Source organism: Rana temporaria, chromosome 4, assembly GCF_905171775.1.
Source record: "Rana temporaria chromosome 4, aRanTem1.1, whole genome shotgun sequence".
In the NCBI taxonomy this organism is placed as follows: Eukaryota; Metazoa; Chordata; class Amphibia; order Anura; family Ranidae; genus Rana; species Rana temporaria.
Genome location: NC_053492.1, coordinates 424,799,583 through 424,811,874, shown reverse-complemented (window position 1 = coordinate 424,811,874; position 12,292 = coordinate 424,799,583). Strand labels below are relative to the sequence as shown.

At 49.3% G+C, this 12,292-nt stretch overlaps 1 protein-coding gene across 1 annotated transcript in view; it reads left to right on the top strand.

Moving 5' to 3' along the window:
* The window catches only part of LOC120937867 (calpain-2 catalytic subunit-like), a 145,237-nt gene that overhangs the window by 55,021 nt on the left and 77,924 nt on the right, over nucleotides 1-12,292 (top strand). The window contains exons 3-4 of the mRNA XM_040351393.1: nucleotides 8,695-8,813; nucleotides 10,725-10,858. Of these exons, the coding sequence (XP_040207327.1) occupies nucleotides 8,695-8,813; nucleotides 10,725-10,858 (253 nt within the window). The remainder of the gene's footprint in view (nucleotides 1-8,694; nucleotides 8,814-10,724; nucleotides 10,859-12,292) is intronic.

Genomic DNA, 12,292 nt, shown 5'->3' with positions numbered 1-12,292 from the left:
GTTTATTATATAGGTCCGTATAGTAGTCCGCGAAGGCTGCCGCTATGTCCCTAGGATGTGTTACGAGATCGCCCCCCCTGTTCTTTATCTGGTGTGGGGTAGAGGTAAGGGCTTGGTCTGCCAGTTTCCTGGCCAGGAGAGCCTGCGCCTTGTTGCCCTTGTCATAGTAAAGTTGCTTCAGGCGGGTTAGCGCCTTTTCTACTTTGCCTAAAGCGAGGTCTCGCAGTGTCGTGCGCGTTTGGACAATCCGTTTAAGGAGTGCGGTGGATGGGTTTTGCAGGAGCTTAGCCTCCAGGGCCTTCAACTGTCGTTCGGCCAATGCTTTAGCAGCACCGGCATCTTTCTTCATGGCCGAAGAGAGGGCCATGCACTTTCCCCTCAGGACCGCCTTGTGGGCGGCCCACAGGGTGGAAGTGGAAACATCTGGTGTGTCATTTTCAGCGAAGTAGTGCTGAAGGGTCTCTTCTAGCTCCTGTTTCGAGGGGGCGTGTTGCAGAAGGAAGTCATTAAGCCTCCAGTTATAGGGCCGGCGGAGGGGCGCGGTTAAATTCAGGGACAGTGTGATGGGGGCATGGTCCGACCAGGAGATGGGCAGGACACTAGCCGCTTCTGCAATCCGAAGTGTGTTGTTATTCACGAAAAAGTAGTCTATCCGCGTGTGTGTGCGATGTGGGGCCGAATAAAATGTATACTGGCGATCTCCTGGGTGGAGGGCTCGCCAGGCATCAAAGAGTGCGTGTTTCCTAGTCAGTTGGCGAAACAACTTTGAATCCCTTAGGGCCCGGGTTTGTGAGGTCTGGGTGTTTGCCACTAGGCGATCCCAGGTAGCCGAGTGTGCCAGGTTAAAGTCTCCTCCGATCACCAGTATGTCATGGGACTCTCGGAAAAGTCGGGCATGAACCCTGGTTAAGAAATGGTGCTGATGTGTGTTGGGAGCGTAGACTACGCAGAGGGTAATGGCCTGTGACTGCCACAGGCCCCTGAGGATGAGAAAGTGTCCCCGAGGGTCTAAATATGTGGAGGAGCATGTAAAAGGGGACCCCTTTTTAAAGAGGATGGCTACGCCCGCCTTCTTGTTTGGTCCAAAAGCCTGGTATACCTGGGGAAAGTGTCGGGCTGCAAATGTAAAAGAGTCAGCCCTATCAAAGTGGGTTTCCTGCACCATGATAATATCTGCCCCTGATTGCCTAAACTCTCGGAGCGCCAGGTGTCGTTTCTTGTTGGAATTTAGCCCATGTACATTTAATGAAAAAATTCTAGCCATAGCCTAGGAGGGGGTGCGCTACTCGTATACTTATCTGGTGGAGCAGGCGACGAGTCCAGGTCAAGGAGCGTGACATCAGCGCGAGGAAGGCCGGGGGCCAATGGGGACGAGGCACAGGCTGCGGAGAGCAGGAGCAGGGAGCTCTAGAAAGGGGGAAAGAAAAAAGAGTAAGAACACACAGAGTAAACACGATAAACATTCTCATACATGCCCTGGGTGACCAAGGGGTCACGGGCCATATAAGTTCCAAATGGACTCCCCGGCCGGGAGATTTAAGATGTCCGGGCCGGGGAGACTCGGAGGGACCGAAGTCCAGGGAGGAACTCTCTAGCGGGTAGCCACTAGGGGGGATCAGCATCCAGAAATCCGGTCAGTCCAGACAGGGGCGCCTCAGGGCAGCCCGTTAAATAGAAAACAAAAATGTAGCGAGGGCCTTCGGGGGAGAGGCAGGGATTTGGAGCACCTGAGCTTCCAAAAAAAAGAGAAGGGGACAGTCATGAACTTGCATCGCACGAAACAGATAATAAAGAACCAATCTAAAAAGAAAAAAAAGGGAAGGGGGAGTACAGATCAGTGCTTCGTGGTGTCCGGCCGGACAGGTCGGGTTTCGCCATTTGATCAGCTGGTCATCAGGGGGAAGGGCCTTCCAACACCAGGGCCTTCGGATCTGTGCCTGGGGGATCGGCGGGAGGGCTCCGGGCCCTTGGAGCGTTTATTCGGTGGAACCTTCTGCCAGACCACCGGGGGTGGAGGGGGAGTGGCCACCAGGTCCCAATCAGGTAGTTGAGGGACAGGGATGTCCATGGCGTCACAGAAAGAGTCTAGGTCTTCGGGGTATCGCAGGATCGCCGATCTCCCTTGATGTTTAGCCGTTAAGCTAAAGGGGAAGCCCCATCTATAAAGAATGTTCCGTTCTTGCAGGGAGCGTAGTAGTGGTTGCAGGAGTCTCCGCTTCTGGAGCGTGATCCATGAGAGGTCTGGATAAAGTTGTATCGGGGAGTTGTCGAACACTAGGTCACGGACAGCGCGGGCTTTGCGCATGATGGTCTCCTTCAGCGGATATGATTGTATGCGGCAAATAACGTCCCGTGGTTTAGAGGCGGGGCCTTTCGGGCGCAGGGCCCTATGAGCTCTGTCTATTTCAATGTGTTTGTCCAGGGGAGCCCCTGTGAGGTCATTAAACATCGTCTGGAGCGTTTTTTGCAAATCTTCAGCTTCATCTGCCTCAGGGAGGCCTCGCACTCTAATGTTATTGCGGCGCCCCCTGTTGTCCAGGTCCTCCAAGTGGCGCTGCATGTCCCGTAACATAAGGCGGTGTTCAGAGCCCTGAAGTTGGGTCCTATGTACGGCCATTTTAGTCTCCTGTATCTCTTCTTCAGCCATCTCTACTCTATCGGCCAGGTGTTTAAGGCCTGCTTGAATGGTTTGAATTTCAGTCCGGCAAGTGTCTTTTACATCCGCAATCAGTTGCTTAAAGTCCTCCTTTGTGGGGAAGGCTTGCAAATAGGTCTGCCAGGAGGGCTGCTCGGCTCCATCCGGGCCCCACGGCTGGTGGGGGGATGTAGAGGTTGTGTGACAATGGGGCCCAACGGTGGGGCTCTTGGTTCGGGACGGGGGGTGTTTGGACGGGGGAGCCCCCGAGTCAGTCCATGGCATGGTCAGGGGGGGCTGTAGGGTGGACCCCGGGGGTACGTCCCCCTGGGATGGCATGCTGGCCTGTGTCATCTGGGCATAGGAGAGGAGGGGGTGATATGCTGTCTGAGCCCCTGTCCGGAGCGGGTCTGCAGAGCGTGAGGTTCTCTGGGCTTGCGGTGGATCCGGGGCCCACACAGAGGTGAAGCTGTGCGCCTGGGGTGAGCTAGGCCGCACCGTCGCGGGGGGGTGCGATGGGCTTGGCAGGGCCGGGAAGTCCAGAAGTGGATCCGGGGGGGAGGCTGGCCTGGTGGCAGTGTCCTGTGACCCCACGGCCTGCGCCGCTTGGTTCGGTCCGGGGGTGGTCTCCGCGTTCTGCCGCAACTGCGACGGAGGATGCGTTGCGGCCTGGTCGCCGCGCCGCACGGGCGGCATCTGAGGCTGATGGCCTCGGTCACTCACCCCTTGCTGGGACCCATCGGGGTCCGATGTCCTCTGCGGGGATGGCGGTGGATCCCTGGGGGCCTGTGGCGGAGCTGTATTCTGCCCGTGCTGCGGGGCGAGGCCGCGGTGCTGACAGGCCTCGGCGTCCGGCGCCATCTTGCTATGGCTGCCCGGCGGCATGTCGGGGATCTTAAAATAGTCCCTGAAGGACGTGGAGGCTCCGGACAACGGCAGGGAGAGTCCTCTGGACGTGGAGGATCTGGTGGTGCGGGAGGAGCTCATGAAATTTGAAAGATTTCCCCCGAAATCGGCCTAAATGCTGCGGGCTGGTGTGGAGCTCCTAGGCAGCACGTCCGTCCAGCTCGGCTTCCGGTCACGCCCCCTGTTCACCTTTTTGGACGCCTATTAGAGCCGACGGCTCTAATCAGGTGCTTCAAAAAAACACCCCCACTGCTGTAATTCAGGTGCCCGGGGGTCGAAAAGGGACCTGGACACCTGAATAGGGGGTGTCAGCGGAGACCATGGATGGATAGATTAATGCATTGCATGAATCTATCTATGGTGATAGAGCAGTGCCAGGAGAGAGGGGGCAGTGCCCATGCTCCCCTTATGGACACACCACCACTCAGTGGCGGTTCGTCCACAGAGGGCGCCAGAGCGCCGCCCCCTCTGGCTCTCGCACAGCCACTAAAATGCATTGCATGAATCTATGTATTTTCGCCGCTGCCGCCCACTATTCAGATAACGGCAGCTGGTTGGCTGTGTGGAAGTGCCTATCAGAGCCTCTGGCTCTGATAGGCTTTCCGAGTACAGCCCTCAGGCTGTAGTCGGCTTCCTGAATGCTTATCCTAGGGGTGTACCGGCGGTGCGTTCCTTGGATAAGACTGACAGGCGTCTCAGCCAATGAGGTTCCCCGGTTCTGGTTATCGGTAACCTGATTGGCAGAAGCGTCATCGAGGGACGTGGAAGGAGGATGGCTGACCCGAGAACGGTAAGTGCCAGGCAGGGGGGGAAAGGGGGCATTTTACAGGTCACAGTGGCAGCATTTAACTGGGCACAATGGCGACAATTGCGGGGCACAGTGGCGACAATTGCGGGGCACAGTGGCAACAATTGCGGGGCACAGTGGCTACAATTGATGGCACAGTGGCTACAATTGATGGCACAGTGGCTACAATTGATGGCACAGTGGTAACAATTGATGGGCACAGTGGTGACAATTGATGGGCACAGTGGTGACAATTGATGGCACAGTGGTGACAATTGATGGCACAGTGGTGACAATTGATGGCACAGTGGTGACAATTGATGGCACAGTGGCGACAATTGATGGCACAGTGGCGACAATTGATGGGCACAGTGGCGACAATTGATGGCACAGTGGTGACAATTGATGGCATGGCATAGTGGTGACAATTGATGACACAGTGACTGCATTTGATGGCATGGCACAGTGGTGACAATTGATGGCACAGTGGCTGCGTTTGATGGCATGGCACAGTGGTGACAATTGATGGCACAGTGGCTGCGTTTGATAACATGGCACAGTGGTTGCGTTTGATGGCATGGCTCAGTGGCTGTGTTTGATGGCATGGCACAGTGGTGACAATTGATGGCACAGTGGCTGCATTTGATGGGCACAGTAAGGCTGCAATTGTTTTTTTTTTTTTTTTCGTTTGCGCCCCCCCAAAATATTTGAGCACCAGCCGCCACTGCCGCCACTGGTGCATAGCTTCCTGAAAGCATCACAGCTCCCTGGCTTAGTACTCCATTCTTAAAGCAGAGTTCCACACAAAAGTGCAACCTCCACTTATCCGCTCCCCCCCCTGCCCTCCTGTGCCACATTTGGCACCTTTCAGGGGGAGGGGGAATGGGTACCTGTAACCACTTCTGGGAGATGGTGACACGACCCCCCCCCCTACTCCTTCTTCTGCCACGGGCCAGTTAGAAAGCTCAGCTCCCACATCCACAGCAGGAAAATCAACTGTAAAGCAGAATGGCTCCCCTGCCAGTTTCCCTACCAGGAATGGCGGCAGCAGCACCCGGGAGTTTATCTGAAAATTGGCTGGGGTGCCGACATTGCAGAATCCCTGGGACAGGTTAGCGTCCTAATATTAAAAGTCGGCAGCTGCAGTATTTGTAGCTGCTGAATTTTGTATTTATTTTCTCCACGAGGAACTCCTCTTTTAGGCCCCTTTCACACTTGCGCAACTTATCCTGCGATTCGGAAACTGCAAAATTGCAGGACAAGCCGTGCCCCATGATTTCACATCTGTGCGACTTCAGGGTAGTCCCTGCACTACTTTGGTCCGACTTTGGTGCGACTTGAGGTCCATAGACCTGAAGATTACACAGGCATTGCCTCAAGTCACACGACTTTTAGATTTCACAAGTGTGAAAGGGGCCTAAAGCTGTAAAAATAAATAAAAAACTCATAGAAAACTGATGCAGTCACCACATCTAATGATTGGTAAGATGCAATATTTTACATTTTTTTCTTTTTGATCTTAATATCGCTTTAAGCGCAGAAGATCTCGAGAGGAGTTGTGCAAATATGAACATGCCTTGATAGGTGGAAGTTCACCTGGAGAAGTGGACATTCCTAGGCAGGCTGGCCCCATGATTGAAATAACTGAAATACAGTAAATGAAAGGGGTGGGTAAGGGACAGTCATGTGGGGAGGAAGAGCTAGATGATGTCGTACATCTTCCAGCCGGGGAATGAGGTGGGCTCCATCTTATTTGGTGGAGCATCTAATGAACACTGTGGGACGCTCCCAGTGTGCAGTGAAATCGCATCAAACAGTTCCAGTACAGGAGAGGCACCCGTACAAGACTGAACAAAGAGCTTATAGGAGAAGGGAAGCTCAAGTCCTTGTTTAATTGTTTTAAAACTGAACTCCAGGAAAACTGCTTAAAACATATTCAGTATCTCACAAAAGTAAGTACACCCCTGACATTTTTGTAAATATTTTATTCTATCTTTTCACGTGACAACACTGAAGAAATGACACTTTTCTACAATGTTGTGTAGTGAGTGTACAGCTTGTATAACAGTGTCAATTTGCTTTCCCCTCAAAATAACTCAACACACAGCCATTAATGTCTAAACCGCTGGCAACAAAAGTGAGTACACCCCTGAGTGAAAATGTCCAAATTTGGCCCAAAGTGTCAATATTTTATGTGGCCACCATTATTTTCCAGCACTACCTTAACCCTCATGGGCATGGAGTTCACCAGAGCTTCACAGGTTGCCACCGGAGTCCTCTTCCACCCCTCCATGATGACATCACAGAGCTGGTGGATGTTGGAGACCTTGCGCTTCTCCACCTTCCGTTTGAGGATGCCCCACAGCTTCTCAATAGGGTTTGGATCTGGAGACATGCTTGGCCAGTCCATCACCTTTACCCTCAGCTTCTTTAGCAAGGCAGTGGTCGTCTAGGAGGTGTGTTTGGGGTCCTTATGTTGGAATACTGCCCTGCGGCCCAGTCCCTGAAGGGAGGGGATCATGCTCTGCTTCAGTATGTCACAGTACATGTTGGCATTCATGGTTCCCTCAATGAAGTGTAGCTCCCCAGTGCCAGCAGCACTCATGCAGCCCCAGACCATGACACTCCCACCACCATGCTTTACTGTAGGCAAGACACACTTGTCTTTGTACTACTCACCTGGGTGCCGTCACACACCATCTGAAATAAATAAGTTTATCTTGGTCTCATCAGACCACAGAACATGGTTCCAGTAATCCATGTCCTTAGTCTACTTGTCTTCAGCAAACTATTTGCAGGCTTTCTTGTGCATCATCTTTAGAAGAAGTTTCCTTCTAGGGCAACAGCCATGCAGACCAATTTGATGCAGTGTGAGTCGTATGGTCCACAGCACTGGCAGGCTGACCCCCCACCCCTATATTGATAAAAAACAATATAGAATATACAGTTGGGACACGAGTCATATTGTAATAAAATATTATTCAAATTTACCTTTCCAATCTACAGCTCTGTAAAATGCAATGCATTATGGCTACCCGAAGGTGTTCTGTACAGAGAATATGTACAGAACACCCCCATAAACATCATGTCCTGCTTGTGTGATTGACTAACTAATTTTCCCAGAAGTCTGCACTAAGATACAAGTCAGATTTCAGGCATCCTCTGCAACAAAAACGTCATTTTTGGTGATATACTCCCAATAGGAACATGTCTAAAGGGATGTAGGGCCAGATTCAGGTACAATTGCGCCTGTGTAACGTAAGCCGTTTACGTTACACCGCCGCAAGTTTTCAGTTTTAGTGCCCGATCCACAAAGCACTTACCTGGAAACTTGCGGCGGTGTATCATAAATACATCCGGCGCAAGGCGGTCCAAATCGAATGGGCGGGTACAATTTAAATTGGGCACGCTCCCGCGCCGGACCTACTGCGCATGCTCCGTTTCGAAATTCCCGCCGTGCTTTGCGCGAACTGACGTAATTTTTGCGATCGGCGACGTGCGTAGCGTACTTCCGTATTCCCGGACGTGTTACGCAAACGACGTGAAATTTTTAATTTTGACGCGGGAACGACGGCCATACTTTAGACAGCAATACGTTTGCTGTCTAAAGTTAAGGCACCCAAAACGACGACTAACTTTGCGACGGGAAAACTAGACTAGCGGCGACGTAGCGAACGCGAAAATCCGTCGTGGATCGCCGTAACTCCTAATTTGCATACCCGACGCTGGTTTACGACGCAAACTCCCCCCAGCGGCGGCCGCGGTACTGCATCCTAAGATCCGACAGTGTAAAACAATTACACCTGTCGGATCTTAGGGATATCTATGCGTAACTGATTCTATGAATCAGTCGCATAGATACTCTGAGAGATACGACGGAGTATCTGAGATACTCCGTCGTATCTCCTTTGTGAATCTGGGCCGTAGACCCTACAACTTTCCTTAGAGTCCTGCAGGTGCAGCAGTTGGTTGATAATTATGAAACTACTCCCATTAGACTCGCTGAGCCCAGGGGCACAGAGAAACACACAGGGATTTCTTCAGAATAAAAAAAGGTAGGGATCTGCAACAAAATTGTTCCAATCCTTGCAATGTACATAGATCACTTTAGAGGGGAATATCTTTTCTCCACGAAAGTTACGCTTTAAGGATATGCTTGCTGGTGAAAAGAGATTACTGGGGGAGACGCAGAGAAGGTGAGTATTGCAGCCAGCACATTTTTTTTCTAGTTTAATACCTGCTGGGGGGCCAGAAACAGATAAAGTCTGGGGGTCGGGCTTTAGGAATAAGCACTTAAAAATCAGAACTTTATTGAATAATATTGGTGTTTTTTTCCAATTAAAGATCTCTTCTGTTTTCTTTCCAGGTGATTGTTGGCTGCTGGCTGCCATCGCCTCCCTCACTCTCAATGAACAGATCCTATCCAGGGTGGTCCCAAAAGATCAGAGCTTCCAGGAGAACTATGCAGGGATCTTCCACTTCCAGGTAATCCAGGGAAAAGCATCCGGCAATGTCAGACCGGCCATTATTAGAACTGGAATACACTTTTGAGGCTAATGCACGATGCTTGCTAACATGAAAATATCTTATTGCTTAGAGTGACCAATCGGCTTCCAGCTATCATTCCTGCATTGCAGAGTTGGAAATAAAATAAAGCATTCTGATTTGTTGATCTGGGCAGCATGAAATGTTGGTGCGGGCGCACTTTTTGCCCGTGTGTACACCTGCAAGCCCTGTGCACACCTCAAAATGAGTGTTACTTGTTGGTGTCCTATTGTTTTTTAACCACTTGTCCACAGGAGGACGTCATATGACGTCCTCCCCTTTGTGCGGTGATATCTGAATGACGGGTGCAGCTACAGGCCGTCTTCAGCCGCCGATTCTGTGCACGATAAGAATGATCAAAGCGTCGGTTCCTGCAGATTGATCGTTCTTATAGGCAGCGCCGCCATCCGGTGCTTCTCCGGGCTCTCCCGTGCCATCGGGGGCCCGAAGAGCGAATCGGTCGGCGCTGCCTGGAAAGCATAGAGATGACTGGTGACCAGATGGTCACCAGTCATCTCTATGACCGTCAGAGGCCTGGGTGCGACATTATGACGTCACGCCCGATACCCGGAAGTAAACAAAAGCCGCAATCGCGGCTGTCGGCATGTGATCTTCTTTTTTTCATGCTTGTAAGCCTGGAGGAGAGATGTGGGGGTCTTATTGACCCCACATCTCTCCATAAAGAGGACCTGTCACACTGATTCCTATTACAAGGGATGTTTACATTCCTTGTAATAGGAATAAAAATGATAAAAAAAAAAAATGTAAAATAAAGTGTAAAAATAATAAAATTAAGTAAAAAAAAAAAACGCCCCTGTCCCCGTTATCTTGCGCGCAGAAGCGAACACGTATGCAAGTCCCGCCCACATATGTAAACGCCGTTCAAACCCCACATGTGAGGTATCATCGCGTGCGTTAGAGCGTGTGCAACAATTCTAGCACTAGATCTCCTCTGTAACTCAAAAATAGTAACCTGTAAAAAAAATTAAAGCGTCACCTATGGAGATTTTTAAGTACCGAAGTTTGGCGCCATTCCATGAGTGTGCGCAATTTTAAAGCGTGACATGTTGGGTATCTATTTACTCGGCGTAACATCATCTTTCACATTATACAAAAAAATTGGGCTAACTTTACTGTTTTTATTATTTTTTAATTCATGAAACTGTTTTCTTTTCCCAAAAAAAGGCGTTTGAAAAATGATTGTGCAAATACCGTGCGAGAAAAAAAGTTGCAATGACCGCCATTTTATTCCCTAGGGTGTCTGCTAAAAAAAATATATAATGTTTGGGGGTTCTGATTAATTTTCTAGCAACAAAAATTTTGATTTTTACATGAAGGAGAGAAGTGCCAAAATAGACCCGGTGGACTAGTGGTTAATGGGTCTGGATGAAATAAATGGTCGTAAGGGGGCAATGTGTGCTCAGAGCTGCCAACCTATTCAGAGCAGCCGCTACATCTGCATTCACTTCCACAGGCTGCCTGGCACGCAGCTTGGGGCCAATGCAGGTGCAAAAACAAATGTCTTATTCACACAACACAGGAGCCAGCACCGGTGTGAATAAGGCCATACCCAGCAGAATGTTTGGCAACAATGTAACACAGACAAAGAGAATCAAATGCTACTAACAATATTCTAGTAACAAACGCTAATCATTTACCATGCAAAATAGTGAAAAGATGCAGAGGTTTAGTATACAAAATGCTTCTGAAAAAAAATAGATGCTTTGGAAAGAGACAATTGTAAACTACAATACTGGTTCATAAGTAAATACCCACGTAAGTTCCATGCTACCAACTTTAGTTTATACTTTATACCATTTTTAAAAATGTCTCCATTTTTTTCCTTTCTAGTTCTGGCAGTTTGGAGAATGGGTGGATGTGGTTATTGATGACAGACTTCCTACCAAGGATGGGGAGCTCGTCTTCGTCCACTCAGCTGAAGGGAGTGAATTTTGGAGTGCGCTGATGGAGAAAGCCTATGCAAAGTAAGTGGTGGGCAACTCGTACTTTATGGGCTCATTCACACCATCCCTGATGGGCTGTACTAGTCAGCGTTGCCCAATGCGGTCCCAACGCATAGACAAGGCAATTTGTCTTGTGTCCTACCAATGCGCTGTGTTGGTGTGCGCACTGAAGAAATAGGACATATTAGGAGTGTAGAGGTGGACGGGGAGTCTACTGACATCACGACTCCACCCACCGAGTTCCGGGCAACAGACCCACCCACAGAATCTGCAGTTTTCCGGGTCTCGTAACAGACAGAGGAGAGACATTTGACAGGTGAGGATACATGCAGGAGGCATCTATATCCGTATAGATCAGCACTATGGCAGAAGTTTAGAAAGGATGAAAGTGGGTTTACATCCACTTTGTTATGCAAAAGAAGAAAGATATGGACAGCCGCACTCCAATTTCTTAAAGACGTGCCCTTTATTGGGTAAAGGAAAAATGCACTACAGGTATCAGCACACAGTGGGAAAAACAGCTGACGCGTTTCGCATTGTATATCAATGCTTAGTCATAGCTAGTATTTTTCCTTTACCCAATAAAGGGCACGTCTTTTTTAAGAAATTGGAGTGCGGCTGTCCATATCTTTCTTCTTTTGCATATCCCGTGCATTGCCGGCACCCATTGGTTCCTGAGTGGACATTGATTGTTCTAGTGTGCTCACCTGGAGCGGCAGCCTTCCTACATCCACTTTGTTACTGTCCCTAACATCTGATGATTACATAAAGTCAGGGCCGGCCCTATGATGGGACCGGGTGGTACCATGGGTACCAGGCAGCACTTTTAGGGGGGCAGCATATTTTTGGTGCTATAATTATATATATTTTTTAACTTTTTGCTATAATAAATATCCCCAAAATTTTTAAAAATAAACTATTTTGTTCAGTTTACGCCAATATGTATTCTTCTACATATTTTTGGTACCAAAAAAAAAAAAAACACAATTAGCGTACATTGATTAGTTTGCGCAAAAGACATTGCGGCCGCCGGCAATTCACAGGTCCCTTTATACTCCTGGATACATGTATAGAGCCATGGCAGGTCCTTTTTATACGCCTATATGCATGTATAGAGCCATGACAGGCCCTCTTTATACATGTATAGAGCCATGACAGGCCCTCTTTATACTCCTATATACATTTATAGAGCCATGGCAGGTCCTCTTTATATTCCTTTACATGTATAGAGCCATGACAGGTCCTCTATATACATGTATAGAGCCATGACAGGTTCTCTTTATACATCTATAGAGCCATGACAGGCCCTCGTTATACTCTTTTATACATGTATAGAGCCATGACAGGTCCTCTTTATACATCTATAGAGCCATGACATGCCCTCGTTATACTCTTTTATACATGTATAGAGCCATGTCAAGTACTCTTTATAGTCCTATATACATTTATAGAGCC